The 22,022-nt window shown below is 40.8% G+C and overlaps 1 protein-coding gene across 1 annotated transcript in view; it reads right to left on the reverse strand.

Annotated features, from left to right (window-relative positions):
- ATR (ATR checkpoint kinase) overlaps window positions 1-21,363 on the reverse strand; it is a 50,812-nt gene extending 29,449 nt beyond the window's left edge. The window contains exons 1-21 of the mRNA XM_075268861.1: window positions 21,224-21,363; window positions 19,189-19,280; window positions 15,429-15,578; window positions 12,843-13,726; window positions 11,317-11,513; window positions 10,528-10,719; window positions 9,499-9,710; window positions 8,918-9,070; window positions 7,935-8,133; window positions 5,477-5,730; window positions 5,192-5,382; window positions 4,736-4,836; window positions 4,480-4,651; window positions 4,109-4,279; window positions 3,330-3,524; window positions 2,694-2,879; window positions 2,522-2,614; window positions 1,396-1,526; window positions 1,171-1,314; window positions 785-878; window positions 177-302 (exon numbers count right to left, since the gene is read on the reverse strand). Of these exons, the coding sequence (XP_075124962.1) occupies window positions 177-302; window positions 785-878; window positions 1,171-1,314; window positions 1,396-1,526; window positions 2,522-2,614; window positions 2,694-2,879; window positions 3,330-3,524; window positions 4,109-4,279; window positions 4,480-4,651; window positions 4,736-4,836; window positions 5,192-5,382; window positions 5,477-5,730; window positions 7,935-8,133; window positions 8,918-9,070; window positions 9,499-9,710; window positions 10,528-10,719; window positions 11,317-11,513; window positions 12,843-13,726; window positions 15,429-15,578; window positions 19,189-19,280; window positions 21,224-21,285 (3,999 nt within the window). The 5' untranslated portion in view covers window positions 21,286-21,363. The remainder of the gene's footprint in view (window positions 1-176; window positions 303-784; window positions 879-1,170; window positions 1,315-1,395; window positions 1,527-2,521; window positions 2,615-2,693; window positions 2,880-3,329; window positions 3,525-4,108; window positions 4,280-4,479; window positions 4,652-4,735; window positions 4,837-5,191; window positions 5,383-5,476; window positions 5,731-7,934; window positions 8,134-8,917; window positions 9,071-9,498; window positions 9,711-10,527; window positions 10,720-11,316; window positions 11,514-12,842; window positions 13,727-15,428; window positions 15,579-19,188; window positions 19,281-21,223) is intronic.
- Between the last annotated feature and the right edge of the window lie 659 nt (window positions 21,364-22,022).

A 22,022-nucleotide genomic window follows, 5' to 3' on the forward strand; every position in this document is an offset into this window, starting at 1 on the left:
GGTAGCAGTAAAAAATGCTACCTGTATACAGTTATCTAAAATATGCCAGGTCTTAGCAGGATAACTAATAACTAAAGGCATCTAAACTCTGTCGTTTATGATGTGGAGATGTGTTTTCTGTGAGTCTGTCACAGTAATTCAATAACTGCAAAGTAATACCCAAAGACATTAGATACCTGATTCTTATACAGAGTCTCCTTTAAACTAGTAAGAGCATGAACACGAACATCGACATTTTCATGCTGAATGGCTTTTATAGACAATTTCATCGCTGTCTGCAAGTCTGTACTTTTGGTTGTTTCCTGGAGCATAAAAAACAGAAAAAGCAAAAATGTTAATAACAAATACATACAAGTAAAAAAAACCTGTATAACCCAATCTAGTTGGCCCAAGCAGTATTTCATTTTCATCCACCCACAAAACCTCTGGTTGTTCTGCTAGTCTATGTGGAAGGGATCCTGACAGAGAAGATCCAGCTAAAGTCTTATATCATATAAAATATATACTATTGCCAAACGCTGGCTCCAATCAGACTCTCACTGGGGGTCCATCCTCCTGAGAATGAAGGGGTCCTAAGTGCTGTTTCAGCGCTATAGTCCCTTTCACGTTTTTTTTCGTGCAGAGTGGGGCTCCCACACAACCGCATAACTGCCCTCCTACAGTAACTAGTGCCAGCTCCGCACCGGCAGTGCCACTTTATGAGATAGGAATATCAAGCAGAAGTTTTATAGGAACATGCATCTGGAATAAGGGAACAATCTGCTGTGAAACATTGCACACCCACCTTTCTGTATTCTTGGAGAACCTTCAGTATTTGCTTGAGTTCTGGATGATCAGGCAGAAAATATATCTCATGCAAGAAGTCTTGAACAGCATCTCTAATAAAATAATATTAGTAAAGTTACTTCTCTAACAGAAACACTTCACATAAGTGAAAAAACAGATACTGTCACATAAAGTAAACCTTGTCCAAAATAAAATCATAACTTTCATTATTAGAAACTTCCAAAAACTAGATGAAGAAAATGTGAAGACATCGAACAAAATGCAGTTTTCCTGAAGCCCAAGAACAAGCTTCTCTGCTATGAAGGTTTACTGTCAATATGCATATAATGCGGTTACACAATCGCAACGGCAGATGTAGACTCTTATTTAACGTTTCCATCTTACCTGTTCTCCACAATAAGATAATGGAAAATAGCCACAGTTTCCTTAGGTTGGATATGTAAGAGAGGCAATAAGGCAACAATTACATGGCTGAGAAGAGAGCCCAGGTATGCCTGGTCCAGACAACGCACAAACAAGTCCCATGATCTAAAACACACAATAAAGAATACCTAATATATCTTGTTATACTCACAATCTTTATTATAACAGACACAAATGAAATATTACCTGCAACACAGCTCTGGAAACTCATCCTTATATCTCAGCCCAGTCCTCAGGGTTGTCATCATCTTTACTCTAACAGAACTAATATGTTTTGGTCCCATAAGTTTCATGAGAGAAACCAAGCTGTTCAAGGCCTGGGTACAATAAAATACAACCATTATCTGCTCAGAATCTGTAAATTTCTAAACATCTGAACAGTGTCGATTATTTGCTTCATATTGTAAATGTGCATAGTAAGTCACTAAGTTGTCCAAATTTTAGAATAGGACTCACACATGCAGGGTGTGAAGACTTTGGAATCCACTCTCTGGGTTAATAGGTTCCCTGAAGCCAAGATCTTGATGTGCAGTATTAAAGGAGATTTATGAAAAAAGTGACGGTAGGTGCCTACATATGTTCTAAATGCTCAAGGGTGATGCTGTAGGAGTCCAGAGTTAGTTCATATTTTCATAATCTTGTACAGCTCTGTATAGCATCTTTGTTTTGATTCTGGAAGAATTTGCTGTGGCCGGGATTACCAATGTAAAGGCCTACAGCTCCCATCATTCCCCTCTTGCAGACATTACAATTTGTATAGCTGTGCTGCAATTTTTCCCTAGCTATGGTATTGTGTTTCTCATGCAATGCATTATCTGCTGCTTAGCACAAAAACACAATTCCACCAGAAACAGGAAGGTAGTGGGTGAGCAGGGAGCAGTAGAGAAGAGACATGTGATGTGATGGAAAAAGGGTAGGTTAAAAGGAGTAGGGGATACCTCACAAGCTCATGATAAACACCAGAAGAATGGCCATGTCACTATAAGGGAGACTGTCTTAGCTATAGACATTATAATAATAAGTAATGCATACAGTAATACTGCATGTAAACCATTTGAACATCATTTTCAAAGACAAAAAAACGTCTTGAAATCTGAAAGAACAGCCGTTTCTGAAACTTCTATAAAACTGAATGGTTCGGAAAGTACGTACTTGACTTATTCCTCCTAACCAAGGTTGTGACCATAGAGCAATTGGTCAGGGACCATGTGGTTGAGCCACCAATAATGTAAAATTCTGCAGTTTTCCTGTGGCTATATGACAAATGTTTATTTTAGAAAACCTTGTCAATTATATAAAAAAAAAACCTTACCATCTTTTTGTCTTCAATGCCAATACTGGAACTTAATAAATGCATATTAAAGAAAGCCAGAATTCCTAGTAGTTTTGGTTGTAGATAATCAGCCTACGAAATAAAAACAACTTGCAATGTGTTCTTCTCAGAGGTCAGACTGCTATATTGATAGACTGTAGAATAATCTCACCATTATCTCAGGTTTAGTAATGTTTCTTGGTCCTCGGTAAGGATCATCACTGGATGCAAAGGAGGCCAAAATGGATAGTCCATTAAACACCTGCTGGTAGTGCTCCCCAAGCCGCAGCAGCAGCTCATTGTGTAGGCCCTGATAATCTTGTCTAAGTAAGCTGCCCAGCTCAATTTCTGTCTCATTCTGTGTATTCAAGACAAGAATTTACAAACCATTAATACATTATCCATTCTTACTTTGACATTTCATCCATCCTCATTTCACTACTGTACAAAGTGCAACTACTGAATTGATAAAATAATAGGATGAATAGAAGATGAAAAACAAAACCCATGTGAGTTGAAAATTGAAAACTGTAATTGATCAAGTTGGAAATACACACAGACAAATGCAGAGTCCTTGTCGACTGAATGTTCCACCTCTCTTCATAGACATTCATGGACAGTGATGCACGAAACTGAAGTAGAAATACTAGCCATCAGCCTCCCCCCTCCCCTCCCTTTGAACTGTCTTCAGAGCTACAATGGAGGACCTAAGAATTTGTTCTTCCTTTAGATGTGGCTAAAAAGTCTTTGTATGGAATATATTGAACCATTCATAAATGTCACCTATTATAATAATAATGTCATATACCTTTAGATAGTGAAGAGATTTCTCAAGCTCATCCTTGGTGCAGGAACAGACAAGATGGGAGAAGATATACTTAAAGTTATTGATCAAGATCTCCCTGCGATTAACACTGAGTTGCTTGGCAATTGTTCTGATCAACGCAGAGGCTACGGGACTGGCTTTGGCCGCAAGGTACGGAAGCAGAAGTTGCATTGTCTTCTGGTTAATGAAATTAAACAATACAGATGGCGTTCAGTACAGACAGTATGCAGATTATTTGCATATACAATTCAGTTATAGTGTATAAATTAAATAGAAGTACATAATAATGTAAAAACATGGATAATGACTTAAAGTGGTTATGCAGTGAGAAGTATTTATGGATAGAGGATAAATACTTGATAGATGGGGGCCTGAACCCTGAGACCCCCCACTAATCCTGAGAACAAAGTGTTCTGTTTCCCCCACTGTATGTTCAGAGTGACCGCAGCCAGGATGACTATAGGTGTGACTGCTGGTGGACAGCGCTCCCATTTACTTCAACAAGAGTGCGGGAGATAGCTGAAGTAAAGAACTGAAATGAATGGGAGCGCGGTCCATTACCAGTCATATCTACATTCAGCATGACCCCCATTACTGGGAATGATGGGGGGGGGATCTCAATGTTCAGACCTCCACCAATATGATAATTATCCTCTATTTATGTATCTATGGCTAGAGAAAGACTTCACGTGGCAGATCCTCTATAAGTGTGTGTGTGTGTGTGTGTGTGTGTGTGTGTGTAGGAAGCAGAAAACATTTACTGTTAAAAAGCGGTTCAGGTCTGGAAAATCAAATACACTGGCAATTTCAGACAAGATTTCCAAGGCTGCTTCCCTGTGACGTGCTGCCTCTTGCTTTTTCGTGTCACTGCTGCGCCCGGGTGTGCTGGAGAGCAGAGCTTGCTGACTTGTGTGCAGTGACTCTACAAGAAACTGGATGAAAAGGTTAAATGTAATAAATATAAGGAATTATCCTTTTGTTTTCATTTGATCCATGTGATCATTTTATTAAAGACTGTTTCTAGATCACACACAGAATTGGATGGGAAGAATATGCTTGTTTGATTCAGTTGCATGTTGTATGTGTATGCATACAAACATGGTACATTTTTTTAAGCAAGTCAAACTCTCACCTTACATATAGGTTTTTTATACTGGCTGAAAAAGTCCTGCAAACGCACAGATTTTGCTGCTGCCAGCGATCGGATTTCAGTGTAAGAAGCTCCAGCAACTGAAGTAGATTTGGACAAAAGACAATGTAACAGGTGCAAAAGAGCGAATGGCACTAGGTCCCCCTTGGCAGCTCTGAAATATATAAAATTATAACATTATAAGTGATAAGATTTTATAAGTTAATGCAGCAGCAGGTATTAAATACAAACTACTCACCGTCCAATGTCACCAGTTGTAAGTATAAGTGTGTCCTTCATTTCATTATCTCTTGCCAACTTAGCATTGGTATAAGCCTGCTTTATTCTACCAACTAACAGCTGCATAGCACAAAAATAAAATAAATCGTTATAATGAAAATACAAACAACAATAAAAAATAAAAAAAGACATAACAATGTCATATTTTCATAAGAGATAAATGAATAAGTCAAAGTCATACATGTGTAGTTGTATAGTACCTTTTATCTATAGGAAAGGTCATAAATTAATGAGGACTGGGGTCTGCCTGGTATTGCCTTCCATCACAAAAACAGTGGCAATGCATCCCCCAGTTTGATCGGACACTCACTAAGTGCCGTTTTCTCCAATAGTTCGCCCCCAAACGATCATATATTACCCATTCAATCCCCTCTCTCCCATATACAACTTAATATTCACACCATATAATCCATACCTCATTTAGACTTCCTTCTTCAAAGTTTAATGGCTCTAATATATATCTGATGTTACCACTGAATGCTATCCTCACATCCTTATCCGGATCTTCCATGAGGTTCAGTAAGGTTTCAATCATTGCCCTCAAGTCCTTTCCATCTTTCTGGATATTCAGGTGAGTAAACACATCGGGAATATTTTCTAGAAATGCTACAGTTAAATTATTCAGGTTAGAATAGATCACAAATACATTTACAATGAAACTTTACCACGCAGACTGGTACATCATGAATAGAGAACTTACCCATTTTTACTGAGCTTGGCATGCTTCTTTCCAGAAGTAAGAGGAAAGGTTTATAGAAAGCCGCACTGGCAGAAGAAAGGCCGGAGACAGGAATTAAGTTTAGTCTCAAGCGGCAACAGAGCAGAGCAGAGTCTATAGCAAGTCCAATCCCCGAATCCTGCTGCTCAAATCCAATAGTAATACCACAGGCTAACTTGGTCATAGCTTGGGCCAGCTTCTTCCTCACAAGCTCAGAGTTGTCATTCAAGAGTTCCCTAGAAAAGAAGCAATAAAATGAAGACTAAGTCACAGGTCTCAACATAAAAGCTCAGTCAAAATAGAGCGCAGTGATCGGCAATGGTATAAGCAGTATAAAAGGGATTCAACGTGCTCAATTCCTCTGCTGCCACACGGTAAATAAAGTTTATATGATGTCAATTGAAAATAAAGGATTATTCCCTTTCCTATGGCTTTTTTCTTTGTTGTCAGCTAAAAACTTTACCAGTATATTTGCTTCCTCTGTCTCCCTTTCACAGCTTCAAATTTCCAGGATCAGGAGCACTTATGGGCTCCCCCTATTACTCAGGGGGCGCTGACTTCAACGTGCTTTAGCAGTATCAGGACTACAAGGCACTACCTACTCTTGCACATCACTATAGAACAGTGCCAGGGATTCTATGCATGTCCAGAAGCCATAACAAAAAACAAAAAACTTGAGAGTTTTCAGTAATTGATACCTTTTGTTAATGGCTTACTAATAATGATGACAGATTACAAGCTTTCGAGGCACTCGGCCTCTTCCTCAGGTAGGAGCCATAGTACAGGATCAAATAGAACTCCTGAGAGGTGACCAGATATGGATCCAATACCAGCCACAGCGTTTGCCACATTTATAGACAATCAGCGTAAAATACTAAGTGCGACCCAAAGTTGAGTGTATTTTTTTTTCCAAAAAATGAATGTATTTGTAGATATATTTACATTACTTGTCATTTTAAATAGGAACGCCAACACGTCAATACCCTTTTGTAAACACACTAATATATAGTAACATAGTTTGCAAGACTGAAAAACAGACATCCTTCCATTCAGTTCAGGCTATTATGCTCCAACATACCAGACAAGAGGGTATCAAAATAGAGTAACTGAAAATGGGTTCTCCAAACCAGTGAAGCCACTGAATAAGAAATCCAAGTTCCTTGAACGATTTGAAAACCAAAAAAATGGGATGATGCCTGTAGAAGGGTTAAAGGGAGACATTAATCTAATCACAGCTCCTCATAGGGCTTCTGATACAGTTTCCAAATAAGTTTGTGTTATATCTGACTGCTGCTCAATGGCTAAAAGTTTTGGTGTTTTATAATTGTGCTAATGAGTTGAAAGGGGCTTTAGGGGCATTTATTCTTCTGTAAGATTGCCGTGTATCTCTGCCCCCTCCCCCCTAATTAAAACTCTCTCCAAGGGTTTGGTAAGCTCAGTAGAGCGTATACAGCGCATGTCCATCAATGTCATTCACCACCTAGAACCTTGTACAGTTTTACCTCACTTTGAAGCCCAAGTAGGACACTTCTGGGTGGAGGATGACCTCAGTGGGCATACACAGAAGACTCAGTCCCGAACTTGCTGAACCCCTTGGAAAGGGCTTTGAGCAGAGTAAACGCCCCTAAAGCCCTTTTCAACTCATTAGCATAATTATAACACCCCCAAATTCTCAGCAACTGGAGCAGAAAGTCCAAAATAACACAGACTTATTTGGAAACAGTATCAGAAGCCCTACGAGGTACTGTGACTAGATTAATATGGACTTTCCTGGTGACAGACTACTTTTAACATTAAAGGAACAAACTTCAGTACTCCAAAAAGATTTAGGTAAATATGGAAAAATATTGCAAAGTAAGAATAGTTTATTTCTGTCAACTAACAAAATAAAGTGAATGAACAGAAGAGAGATGTAAATGAAATCAATGTTTGGTGTGACCTCTCTTTGCCTTCAAAGAAGCCTTAATTCTGGGTACACCTGCACACAGATTGTGAAGGAACTCAGCAGGGAGCTTGTTCCAAACTGCTTCAAGGACCAAGCACAGATCTTCTGTGGATGTAGTTCTGCTCAAATCCTTCTCTCTTCATGTAATCCTAGACAGACTGGATGATGATGAAATCAGGACTATTTCTATCTTTGAAAGCATTCCTAGGCCCGGTTCACATCTGTGTTTGGGTCATTCCGTACCCCTCTCCGCATGAGAGTGCGGCAGAACTTTTCTCTCCCCATTTCTCATGCAGAAATCACATGGACTCCATTCTATGGGTTTCCTAAAGTAATTGCTTTTTTTACGCAGATTAGGTTTTCGTTATTTTGCAGAACTTTCTTTGCACCTGCCTAAAGCTTTGCACATTACTGTACAAGTTGACAATATGATTCCCAGCATGCCTTATTACTCTGATTGGGTGAGCCTTACACAACACCACCTACTGTACTTACAGCAAAGCCTTAGGGACTAGACTGAAAGCCTCCTGGTTACTGTGTTGTTTCAGTATGGGAAATCCTTTAATGCAGGAGGCACGAACAATTTCATGTTGGCTTCCTAATGACCAATGGTAGACAGCCAACCTCCAATCAGCCATTATATGTTTGGGGAAAAGTGACAGAAGAAAGACACACTGGGACTGAATCATTGGTGCTGCAGAAAACAAAAGAGAAGCAATGTAAGCCTAGTTCACACACCACAGTGTCCATAGACAAGAGGTTAAAGAACACATCACATTTCCACAGGATAGAGACCCCCCCCCCAGTGCTGAGCAGAATGGAGGACTGAGAGTTTCCCATGCCTATTCCACCTGAATGAAGTGCCAGTGCACTTGTGTGACTGCCGCTCTATAAACTCCATCAGCCTTTAAGTCTCTGACAACCCAGTAGCAGTTAATAAAGCGCTGACCATGTAAGCAACTGCTGCGCCATTCTCAAAGTGTTGGAATGGAGAACTCTGAGTCCCCAGTTCTTCTCATCACTGGGGTTCCTGTGCATAGGGGGTAAATGTCCTTAATGGCACCACCCCTTTAATGAGGCAGCCATCATGGCCTGCCTGGGAACCTGTATGGGAATCAATTATCTGTAAGTTCAAGCAGATTGGGTTATTTCACAGGTTACTAAATATGTGAGTAGGCTACAGAAAGCATCTATAGATCTCCAGACTACCCCCCCCCCCAGTATAATAAAACACATAACATCTATTCACAGGATAGAGGATAAGTGAGGTCTCACTGTTGAGAGTTGTAGCAATCAAGAGAATAAAGGTCTTTGATTCCTCTGTGTGAATGAAGCAGTACTGTGACCACGACAGTCGTGCAGTGTCAGTCCAACAAGTGCTGTTCGTGGGAAACCCCTACATGTGGTTATGCAGCCATTGAAACTTTCATCCTTCCCATTACTCATTACACGAATTATAAAAACAGCATCTTACTTACACACTTCATCATGGATCCTATGACTTAATGATATAAGAGATGGGTCAAAAGCAGAAACCTTGAAGGAAGGATGACTTGAATGACTGTGAATCCATGGCAGAGACACCAGACTGCACAAATCCACCAGTGTCTGATCCGGGAGTCGATTTTTCACTGAAAGTAAAATACATACATCAGCCACAATGGAGAAAGGGGAAGCCTAGAATATGAAGTAAGCCAGAAGCCAGCCGCCTTCATACACAGCATTAACAAAGGAGAAATCTCTGTGCCTGTGTCAGAACTGCAGCAGAAGCTATACAGGATCACTGACCACTGAAACTGGGGAATTCAATTAAAGTATATTAGTAAGTTTAACTAATTGACATTTCGATTCTGTTGAGTTTCCACCATTTTTATACCGAACCCGGCGGAGAGAAATGTTCTCTGTACAGAATCTGTGACGATGTATCCTAGAGACTCCGACGCAGATGTGAATGAAGCTTCATAGAAATATTAAGCTTGACATAAGACAACCAGTATACAGTCTGAAATTGGTGCAGAATATAACAACTACATATAATAAGATATCCAATTTGTCTTACCGTGTATGTAAATCAAAGCATCAAAGATCTTAACTATTTTCTTCAGAATCGGATCTATGCAGTGGAATCCAGAATTAAGAAGCTTCCTGCAAATCTTAAGTACTCTCACAATCTCTTCTAGGCCAACCCAAGAAAGTTGCTGTTTCACATCTGTAACTTGGGTGCTGGTCATCCCAAGCAGGTCTGATGTCTTTGGGGATGCATTGCGGAGACTAAAAGAAAACAAATCCAGGGAAAATAAAATCTAAGGCTGTTTACACCGCATTGTCCTGCTGGCATACATTTTACTTACCGTATTTTGCGGACTATAAGGCGCACTGGACTATAAGGCGCATTACCCATGAGCGCCTTATAGTCCTGTCTAGGTTCATATATAAGGCGCACCGGACTATAAGGCGCAGCGCTGTCCGGTGCGCCTTATATGTGATTGAAAGCGGCAGCACGCAGACTTTGCCGGCGGCCGCTTAACCCCCCGCGTGCCAGCCCCTTCTATTCATTTCAATGGCACGCTTCCATTGAAATGAATGGAAGCGCTCGGCACGTGAGGAGTTAAGCAGCGGCCGCCGGCAAAGTCTGCATGCCGCTTCCATACATTGCAATGGGAGCATGCTATTCGAATAGTATTCGCTCATCTATAACTTCAATTGTAAGAAGTTACAATTGAAGTTAGAAATGAGCGAATACTATTCGAATAGCACGCTCCCATTGCAATGTATGGAAGCGGCATGCAGACTTTGCCGGCGACCGCCGCTTAAGTCCTCGCGTGCCACCGCTTCCATCCATATATAAGGCGCACCGGACTATAAGGGGTACTTGTAGGATTTTATGTGCGCCTTATAGTCCGGAAAATACGGTATCTGGCATTGTGTCTTACATTTCCTTCACTACTTTTTACCCAATGGTCTTGCTGTGGTTTTCTAGAGAATCTCTATGTAGGGTTTCAATATCTTTGTCAAAAGTAATGTGACAACTTTTTTTTTTCTCAACTCATAGATTACCTTTTTTCTTTACAAAATACACTGTACTTACATGGCAGAATCATTAGAAGTGTGAGCTGTGCAGACAGCAGCCAAGCATATTGTAACTGTAACACCTTCCAATGGACAGAGGACGCCATCTTCAGCTAGATCTTCTCCTTCCAATGTGTGCAAGAGAGATAAGAATTTTTTGTTTATTTCTCTCCAGATTGCAATCTTAGACTTCATGTCCACTGGCACAGCCCTGTTATTGGGAAAAGTCACAGTAATGTCATTGTAGACAAAAAGAAATTCAGAAATTGCAATTTCTTAAAGGGGTTTTCCGAGACTTTACAGCTTGTGGCCAATCTTAAGAATAGTAGACGTAGTTGAAGCAGTTTGGGGTCTGATTTTGGCATCTCCACCAATCAGCTGATTGCAGGGCCAATTGTGCACTAGAACCACTGTGACAAAAGAAATGCAATGTGAACAACGTCTAACCTCTTTAACATGAGCCATTTTAAACACCGTCATTTTATATCAGAAGTTTGGCGTACGTGTATTGTTTAACACTGTCCCTGTGAAAAGGATTAGTGGGCATTGCTTCTGAGGCTCTCCTGCTATCGGCAGCACTGACTGGAGGAAAGCCACAAACACTTATGTTTTACAGGGCCTTCTAAACATGAATTTGTAATTATTGTATTCTACTAATCAGCTATTATGCAAATGACAGTATTGTGTTGGCATTCTAGCTCAGCTGACCTCAGTCTAAAATATAGCAGTATCCTTTAAGACAAATAAGCATTAACTGCACATCCTACTAGTACCGGAATCTACACACTAGGAACATGATGATACGTACACTCCAGACTGGCTTTGTTTCCTTTGTGTTTTTGCTGCCAAACTTAGGCGAGGCCGCTTCTCCTGAATCTCATCGCTGCTGCTGCTCCCTCCACCTTCAGATTCGGTACCGGAGGGCTGTCTTACAAGCTGCTGCTGCTGCAGGAGGAATTCCTCACTTTCCTTCTTAAGAGCTGCATACATAGAGGCCACCAAGTACTGAGACAACAACAAATAAATGTAAAACAACTTATTAACCAGTATATATATATATATATATCTAAAGGCATCTTCCGGGCGAAACAAAGCTCAGCTGACCAAGACCCAACATCTTCCTTTTTATTCCTGAATAATTTTAGTAACTTATTGGTACGCTATGCTATCATATAAACTGATAGTTATCATTAAGTTCACTCACTTTTGTTAGAATTGTAATAATTGTTAAAATGTAAGCAAAACTAGACAGCAGATGGCCCACAGCTGCCTTAAACCAATCACACAAGCAGGGGTCCCCTGTATTGTACAGCAGCCCTATTAATGAAGAGCCATCACTTTATTCAGATGGGATTACAAGGGATCCCAGATCGAAGTCCCAGAGGTCAGACCCATCCAATCTATAACTTACCCAACCCCCCCCCCCCATTCCTCACCCCCCAACCTCAGTTTTATTATACTACATCATCTTAGGCCCGCTTCACATCTGCATTCGGCAAATCCATTCAAAATCAGTATTGGAAATCTTCAAAAACTGGTTCTGAACAGTCTGGATTAAAACCCACTGATTTCAATGGGTTTTAAAAGTAATCTGCATGTATCAGTTTGTGCCATTTCTGTCTGGTTTCCGCTTTTTTGTGTGGAGAGAAAAGTAAAACTTGCAGGACTTTGTCTCCTTACTAAAAATAAGACTTCCAGAAAGACAGCAACCTATTCGGGTTTTTTTTTGTTATTTTTTTACATAAAGGTCTATGGAAAATGGATTTCAAACAAATAGCAATCAGTTTGTGTCCGTTTTGCAATTCGTTTTTCCCTCTGCACATGCTCAGAATGAAGAAGGGGGAAGAAAAAAAAACTGATTGGTCAAAAACAGATTACAAATGGACACAAATGGTCAGTTTTGTTTTGAAAGGATACCCATTGACTAATCCAACTAAAAAACGGATTTGGCTATCCGCTGTGTAAACGTTTGGTAGCCTTTTTGTACCAAACCATTTTTCTCTTAAAACAGTTTGCAAATGCACGAATACCAGATGCAGATGTGAACCCAGCCTTACTAAGGTAGCACCTCATGAACCAATCGCCTTTGTGTAGCACCTTGCCAGTGTTGTGCTGTGTTCTCAGTCATTCATTTGGAAAATCCTGAAGAAGGCGCCGCTGTGCTTTGAAAGCTTGCAAATGTAATTTTTGTGGTTAATAAAGTTATCATACCTACACTTTTGTCTTTTTGACACAAAAATATCAAATCAAATATTAAAATATATTTAAAGAATCTATTTAATCTACTTAAATAATAAATGTGCATATATTACATATATTACCAACATGCCTTACCATTTGTTCACTCTGATTTCCCAGGACATCAACAAAGGCTTTACAGATACAGCGGACATGATCATTGCGAACCTCAGTAGCAGACTCATAGCCTGGAGGTACCACAGTCAGAAAGTACTGTACCATATGGCATAGCGCTTCTCTCAGGGTACCCGACTGGACAACTTTCAAGATACCTCCCTCAAACATAAGTGCTAGCTTCTTCAGCAACATGTTAAGGTATGCAGGTTCAATGTTAAGGTGTGACTCTGGCTCAAAAGGAAACAAAACTTTCACAAAATCTAGTAGTGGAACTTCAAAGAGCAATTGTTCCTCTAAGTTCATGTCATTTATACATGTTAGCATCCCATAAAACACAGTGAAGAATAAGTATGCAGGTTGCTCTGGTGGTCCTCCCAAAGTGATCAGCTCCTTTAAGAAATGTAAGGCCAGTACTTTAAGCTGCGAACGCCCATAATCTAGAAGGGAACACCCAATCTCCCAAAGTAGCAGGTTCTGTCTTTGGAAATAAAAAGCAGAGATATCCGCATTATTATCAGTCAAGACCATTAACATGGTTGTTTCCAAGGACTCCGCTTGCTGTACATTCATCAGATGAAAAGGTGCAGACCTCAGACTTTCTTGGCTTTCCATCCCATTGCATAAAAACCTGCTTATGGGTGAAGGCCATTCTGCAGAGCCCTCCAGGCTTTCTTTATGCAAATGAATAAGATCTTCAAAGAGATGCAAAAAATCATTGGTAAGTTTGCCAAAAAGAGAAGGACTTTTATTCTTAAAAAGAAAGAGCAAGGAATGTAGGACGCCAGCAATCTTCTTGTGCAAAGGTTTGCAGTTTGGTGTGGCGGCGATCCGGAGAAGCTTGGTGATTATCCAATTGCTGAACTCTAAGAAGAAAACATAGCGGCAAGTTAGTTTCTACTGTAAAACATTCCTGAACTATATGCAATGTACATGTAAACTATGGTACGTTGTTCCAATTTATAGAAAGTAATAAGACTGCACTACGGCACAAAAAAGGTAGCTTCACCATGTTACTAACAGCCCTTAAAACATCATATAAGTGGTTTAAAAGTGATTTTGGTGGTAGAATTTTGCTTTTAACCCCTGCAGTTGTGGACAATCCTGTACAGGGCTTGAGCAAAGAGCATTACAGTTCACCCCAAGCAAGATACATTTACTCATTGTGGATCGCAGCACCTAACTTGTTTTACAGAAAAAAAAGACTTTTTCCCCCCCTTGTTAACGAAAATAAAAAAACACACTATTGGTATCACTACATCTTTAACAGCCCTAAAATAAAATGAGTGTGTTATTTATTCTACATGATAAAAGCCATAAACCTTAAAATTCAGATGCCAGAATCGATGTTTTCTGTTCATCTCAACTCTCAAAAAGTAAAAAAAAAACTGATCAAAGTCTTATGCATCCCACAAAATACAAGGTCTCGTAAAAGCTGCATTGAAATAAAATGTAGAAAGTTATGAAAACGAATCAGAGGGATAACATGTTACTGGGTTAAGGCTACAATGTTACATCGCTAAAGGGTTAAAATACACATAATGCACCAGAGTTATATGTGAGTAATATTTATTTGAGCTATAAATTCAAAATCTGTTATAAAAAAAAAAGAAAGAAAAAGTGGCATTTTTGGGAGGATTTTTACAATTTCAATGCAACTGTTAGGGGGTTAAGACATGGAGACCTTAGTTGTGCAACAGAAACATTTGTAAAAAATCCCTTTCTTCCAGTGCAAGTCCCTCCAGTCCCCACTTCTGCCAGAAAAACAACAACACATATGCGTGAGTAGCCTTTAAAAAGGCTATTCAGGCACCGCTAATCTTATTTTAAACCCCCCCTCCGTTTTAAAATAAAACCATAAAAACCTATATGTAAATCATACCTAAGCGTGCACGGTGGGCGGTGGTGCACGATCCGACGCCATCGTCTGGCACGCCTATCTCTTCTTTCGGCAACAACCTCCAGTCCTGGCTCTTCCTCAGCTTCATCGTCGTCTTCTTCTTCCGGCGGTTCAAATACGATAGGATCAAATCCGGCGCGTGCACACTGCCATTGAGAAAAATGGCGCTGGAGCGTGTGCAGGAGCTCCAGAGGGAGTGCTACTGCGCACGCGCCGGATATGAACCAATCGGATTTGAACCACCGGAAGAAGACGACGATGAAGCCGGGGAAGAGCCAGGACCGGAGGGCGTCGCTGAAAGAAGAAGGCGGGACCGAAGATGACTTCGTACCACCGCCCACCTTGCATGATAAGGTATGATTTACATATATGTTTTTATAGTTTTATTTTAAAACAGGAGGGGGGTTTAAAATAAGATTAGCGGTGCCTGAATGGCCTTTTTAAAGGCTATTCACGCATATGTGGGGCTCATACAGCGGAATTTTGCTGATAGAGCCCCTTTAATGCCTATGAAGCGTTATCAAGCTAAAATTACAATTGAGAGCAATATTTGTGCAAACACACTTTTAACAGGCAATATATTTTATGCAGCATACACATCAGCACTGCTGCCTCCCCGCAGTAAAGTCCAAGGTTTGAATTCAGCTCGAATTCAAGAGGCAACCTACCGATACAGCTCTTATCTGCCTCATTGCTTTGACCGTTATTGATGGAATTGACAAACATTCGCGGCGATGACTTCATGATGTGCTGTATGAAGTCCAGCAGCATTACAGAACTTGGCTGAGATTCAGTATTTTTTGACAGCTCCACAGCAACTAGACGAAAAAAAAAACAGCAAGCAATAAATCACCAGGGTTCGGCAATCTCCAACAGTCCGCACATTTTCAGTAACGCAGAAGATCACATGCTTCACCCATTAGTTTTTCCTGGGTTTTTTTTTTTAATGGAATTTCTACTTTTATACAATAACACTTAACAAAAAAAAAAAAAACACAGAACATATTAGACCAATTTTAGGCCCCTAGCTGTCATCATAAGCAACCACTGGGTTCCACACAGTACACCTGTAAAACCTCTTAGATATTGCAGCTGTTATTGACTACGGCATGGAAGAGGTTAAAGGGATTGTCCACTGAAAATAATTTTTCTTTAAACTGTAAGGGCCCTGTAGAATAGTAAATAGTCACAAATAGTCACCCCTGCTGCTCCATCTTCTCCACACACTTCCTGATCAGCCAGTCGCGTACTGTTTTTCCAACTCCAACCAAAATTGGTCCCAACTCACACTGTACAGCCCTGGATCCCAATGAGACCTATGATTATCTGCAATAGTCACCTACTGACCAGGCACATAACTGGGTAACCCAGAAGCTGAATCTGCATATAACCAGCTGGTCAATGACAGGCAATGACGATGTTTGAGCCTTGTTTCCCAGCTAAGGTACCAAGAAGTCTGTAAGAGGTTGTGCAGGATCAGAGCAGTGGCAAGAGCTGTCATATTGGGAAGAACAAGCAAACGGATCACAGGCTGCTTGGCACAGGCTGGGCATTACAATTAATAAAGCTCAGTGTTGGTATTAGCAATATAGGAGGGATGCCCAGCCTTTTCTGCTCAATACAGATAAAAGAGGATCTGTCACCAAGCTCAAAATGCTAAATGCCATACATTATTTTATTCTTGCTGTGACCCTGATCAATTTTGCATTATTTTATTTATTTATTTATTTATTTTAAATCAGTCTACCCATTCAAAAGTCATGACCCCCTGGACATAGGCAGTAACTGACTCTGACAAAATAAAATGTTACCAACCACTTGGAGAATCAGAGCTAGTATTATATAACCTTCCAGGTACCATATGTTTTGAATGGGTGGACAATTACAAAAATAACAAAAGCCAAATTATTCAGGGGTACAGCAACGATTAAACTAAGTAAATCTTCAATAGGTGACAGGTCCTCTTTAAAGCCTTTATTTCATGTTAGAAAAACATTATTGTCTCAGTCTTTATTTACATGAGGAACTATTGCTATGAAACAATTTTTTTTTTAAATGGGCGCGAGTTAGGGCTGGAGCAGATCCGTTTTTACAGACACAAATGGATGGTCCTTTTTTTTTTTTTTTTTTGGAAGGACACAAAAATGTATGGCCATCTATTTGGATCAGTTTGCATCGGTCAAACGGATCTGCTAGACAAATGTAAAAAAAACGTGATCTAAATGGAGCCAAAGTTGTGTTCTTCTCTAATGATATTATAAGTTATGTGTCAAAACATACTGTTTTCTATGTATACATTGAGTTGCTATAGTGTTTGATCTCATTCCAAGGTGATGTTCTATTTAGATGATGTCAAAATAGAGAGGATCTTTATTATAAGCTGAACTCTATTATGATTATGTTGCAATAGTGTTTGTTGTTACTTCTAAGGGCTCGTTCACATCTGCGCCCGGTCTCTGTTCAGGCAGGTTTCCGTTTCCTGCACAAAAAACTGAGCAGGAGACGGAAAGCTGCAGGACTCTTTCATACCCATTCATTTGAATGGGTTTGAAAGATGTCCGTCCGTGAGCTCTGGTGAGCGTTTTATGCTCTCCGCCGCGAAACCGTTTTTTTTTTAAATCGGACATCGAGTCGGACATGCAGTACTCTATGTCCAGTTTTTTAAAAAAAATGGTTTCGCGGCGGAGAGCATAAAACGCTCACCAGTGCTCACGGCCGGACTCGGTCTGACAGCTTTCCGTCTTCTGCATGCAGAAGACGGAAAGCTCAGAACGGACTACGGACGCTAGCGTGAACCCAGCGTAAGCTGTCTTGTATTATAATGATTTTGCAACAGATCATGTTACACTATCTTTTATTGTAATGGTGTCTCATCAGACTGTCTTCATTTTTAAGGTGTGTGTTCAAAGAGGACATTCCACATCCTCATAGATATACGGTATTATATACTGCTAGAAAGCTGATAGTGCGCTAAATTCAGTGTACTGTTGGTTTTCCTGGTATGCCTCCCACTACTGGAGAAATCAGTGCCATTAGTTTCAGCACCGATATTCCTCCACTGTCAGAAGGGCGGACCTTACAGTTTAGCATCATCACTGGGCTGTGAGGAACAACCCCAACAGTACTCTTCTTTAGGGTGCTTTCACATGGAGTTTACGCTCCGCTCATTCAGACATGTAAACACGTGTCAAAGTGACCGCTGTAAAACAGATCCCATTCACTTCAATGTGTGCCAGTCTTACGCGCGCTACACATTGAAATCAATGCGTTTAAAAGCCTCCCATTGATTTTCGCGTAAGACCGGCACACATTGAAGTCTATGGAATTGTGTTTTACAGCGGTCACTTTGACACGTATTTACGTGTCTGAATGAGCGGAGCGTAAACTCCGTGTGAAAGCACCCTAAAGAAGAGTACTGTTGGGGTTGTTCCTCACAGCCCAGTGATGATGCTAAACTGTAAGGTCCGCCCTTCTGACAGTGGAGGGATATCGGTGCTGAAACTAATGGCACCGATAGCTCCAGCACCAGGATACATAATGGAAAGTTGACAGTGCGCTGAATTCAGGTATATCACGCATCTATGAGGACGTGAAAGCTGCTCTATAAAGGGAGTCTGCCACTCCCCAAATATATTCAACTACCACAAAAAGGTTACAGAGCACAACTGAGTGATAAACACAACACCTTTGTATCTTTTGTAGAACTCGAGAAAAATTACTTTGGGTAATTTTTGCCTAAAAATAAAATCTCTATTTTTTTTCGAGCATATGGGTAATTCTTGATTTTAATCTTGTTTTTTTTATCTTGTTGCTTAAAGTGTATCTAAACTTTCTAACAACTTAATTTTCGGGCAGAAAGTTGCTTTTGGTGTCCAATGAAAGACGGCATTCAACTTTCTACATTTTACAATTGACAGCAGTGAAAATCAGGGTCAAAATTTGTTGAAACGACAAATTAATCAGATTAATTTGATTAATTACATAGCCCTATGTTGAAGTAAGAAGATAATGAGGTTGTTGGTGTACTCAAGGCATGCCTTCAGTACCCTACTCTTGCCAGTCAGACAGCTCTCTGACCTGGGATTCTGCCAAGTAGAATGGGTGGCATCAGTGCACAGGGTAGTGCAGGAAGAAGAGTGACGGGGTCTGAGCAGCTACAGCAGTGCTCCAGGAGATGAAGCCATGCCTAGCATGAACCATCTACAAGGAGTGTATCTTCCTAGAAGATTAAGAACCTACATATAGACAACCCATTCATTTTAATACACCATTTTCCCAATGTGGTGCAGTAGTGTAGCTGAATATTTGCTGCTAGGCTCTCACAAGGATTACAAGCGATTCCAAGAGCAGCAGAGCGTTTTGGTTCCCGGCTCACATCAATATTACTCTGTACAACAAAATGGTATATCTGTGTTGAATTGCACTTACCGACATCCACATCTGTAAGGATCCTGTCTATGAACTGGCAGAGAATCTGTCTTGGTTTCTGAACAACTATGTCATAAGACTCAGAGCTAGCACTGAAACAAAGAGCAGAATACAGAAGTGACACTTCTCTTCATGTCATATTATCCAGTGTGTAGATTCAGTAACAGAATCATTCAGATCACCAAATACCGCCCCTGTGCTGCCTATAGGGAAATGCCATATGTACACATACCACTTGCTACAAGAATTACATTTTCCAGAATGACCTGATCCACTAAGCTGACACTTGCCAGCCATGTGACTAAAGAGAAAAGCAGAAGTATAGAATGGTAAAAACTACTAGAAGTACTAATCTCAGACTACACAAGGGTTACATAGGGTGGTCTTTAGGGGGATTAACTGGATTGTCCAGCAAACAAAAGTATTTTTTTTTAAAGTTCAGGTTGGTATCCAAAAAATAAAAGGAAATTTACTTTCCAAGCATTTAATAGCAGAGATTATGATACCTGGCATTTTTGTAACTCCCAAAGAAGTGAATCAGACTTGATGCCAGTTGGTATTGACATACTTCTCTAGAAAAACACCTTTCATATGATATAAAACAGTCTGAAGTGACCCCCACCATCCCCATCTCAGCTTCCCTGTGTTGTACAAGAACCCAAACACCCACACTCCAATGAGAAGCAATGAGAGAAACAAGGCATAAAATACAAAGAGGCCAGAAAGTGGATTTCAGTGCAGGAATTCACAGAAAGGAGACAAAAACCATTTATTAAAGTATATCCCAAAATGTATTAATACTACAATTATAGAAAATCAAATGTTTAACCTCAACGTATATGTACGGGAGAAATGCTGTGTGAAAAATCAGTAATATGCACAAAATCTAATTTTACTTCTCATTTTCCAAAAGCCCTTAAAAAAAAAAAAAAAAAAAAAAAAAAGCAGTGACTTGATAGGTTGTCATAAACCAACATTCACTACAACGGTAGCCATGCAAAAATCGGATTATTTTTACCATTAGCCAGTAGTAGCACTTGAGCCCCTTTTCCACTTTGCGCTCCCAGATCACCTTGACCTACTTTTTTTCATTTTTCACTGCACCAAGTGGTACCAAGTACTTTCCATTACCAAAGTGGTACTATAGGGTCACATGTCCAAACACTGCCAGCTGATTGGTGGTCACTAGAGATGAGTGAGTAGTATTTGATGGAATACCTCCCCTGCATAGTTATTAGTGTATAGAGATGAGCGAGTACTGTTCGGATCAGCCGTTCCGAACAGCACGCTCGCATAAAAATGAATGGACGTAGCCGGTACGCGGGGGGTTAAGCGGCCGGCCGCCGTCAAAGCGGAAGTACCAGGTGCTTCCATTCATTTCTATGGAGCGTGCTGTTCGGATCGGCTGATCTGAACAGTACTCGCTTATCTCTATATAGTGTAAAAAAGCGACAAGGATGGTGGGAGGGGCATCAAATTTTTACTGCCCCTCCCACCTTCCCTGGCACCCTTTTACACTAATAACTATGCAGGGGAGGTATTCTATCAAATCCTACTCGCTCGTCTCTAGTGACCACTATAGATGACAACCACAGACCTCAATGTTAAGAAAAACTTGACACTTTGTATCCGTATTTTTTGGACAGAGCAAAAGTGCTGCAAGTCCAATTTTTCTGGGATACATGGCGTAAATGCTGGAAATGCGCTCCTGCGGATGGCGCTACACACTCAATGATAGGTTTACATGACCCCTTGTATCCCATTTAGATGGATCAGAGAATCTGGGGCAGTGCAGAGACACCAGACACAAGTGCAGCCAGGCTTGGAGTCACAATGTGCCGGCCTCACACCTCCCTCAGTGACTTCTATCACCAGCACTAAGACATAGTCATACATATAATCCTTATACAGGGCTTGTGTCTGTGACATCACTGACAAGCAGACTGCAGCCCGTTCATCATGTCACTCTCCAGTCTGTGAGCAGGACATGCCGGGGACACGTGTGCCTGCTGTTCTTCCTCCTATGGCCCAGTACCTGGCTAGCTCTCGCAGAGCCGGGATCATAGAGGCCATCTCCAGCCCGGGGTCCGCCGCCATGGTGACTGTCCGCTGTCATCTACCAGTTCCCGGGTAAACAATCCGAAAGAACCTGTGACTGACGCGTCCAGCGCACGGTACAGGGGCCGCACTGGGCCAAAACTTCTCAAATCTCGCGAGAGGAAGTTATTGTCATCCCTGGTAATACAGACACAATATGCGGCGGGGCGTGTAGTCCATGCGGTGTCATACAATACATAGCTAGTGACCATTTGGGGTGTAATAGTGTCCTAGGTGATGCTGAACCTCTGCATACGTCTTATACATTGCAGCATGGATCCATCTTTTACCTAGAGAGCTGGGTGACAACCAATGTTCACCAAGCTTTCCCAGCAGACACCTGACTTGTTATGTGATGACACATTCCCTAACACTTTATAGTTCATGGCTAGTCACTGTAGGCGGCGTGTATAAAAAAAAAAAAAAACCAAACAACTGAGGAAGAAAAGTGTTGCAGTTGCTCAGGGCAACCAATCCCTTTCCTGTGGGTAACTACTGCATTGTAACTTGCAGAGTGTGAACACATTGCAGAACTTTGACCTCTATTTCGTGCTGAAAGTCTCATGAAATCTGTGTCCTGTGTTCGCTTCGAGCCTACAGGTCAGGAGCCTTGACAATCAGCGCCGGCTCCAAGGGTGCCTCAGTGGGCCCCCTTGTGGAGCAAATCATGTGGCGACAGTAAAACAGCTGGTACCACAGAGACCCAAATATTTTATTTAGAAACAAAAATATGTAAA

The sequence above is a fragment of the Leptodactylus fuscus genome, chromosome 3 (genome assembly GCF_031893055.1).
Source record: "Leptodactylus fuscus isolate aLepFus1 chromosome 3, aLepFus1.hap2, whole genome shotgun sequence".
In the NCBI taxonomy this organism is placed as follows: Eukaryota; Metazoa; Chordata; class Amphibia; order Anura; family Leptodactylidae; genus Leptodactylus; species Leptodactylus fuscus.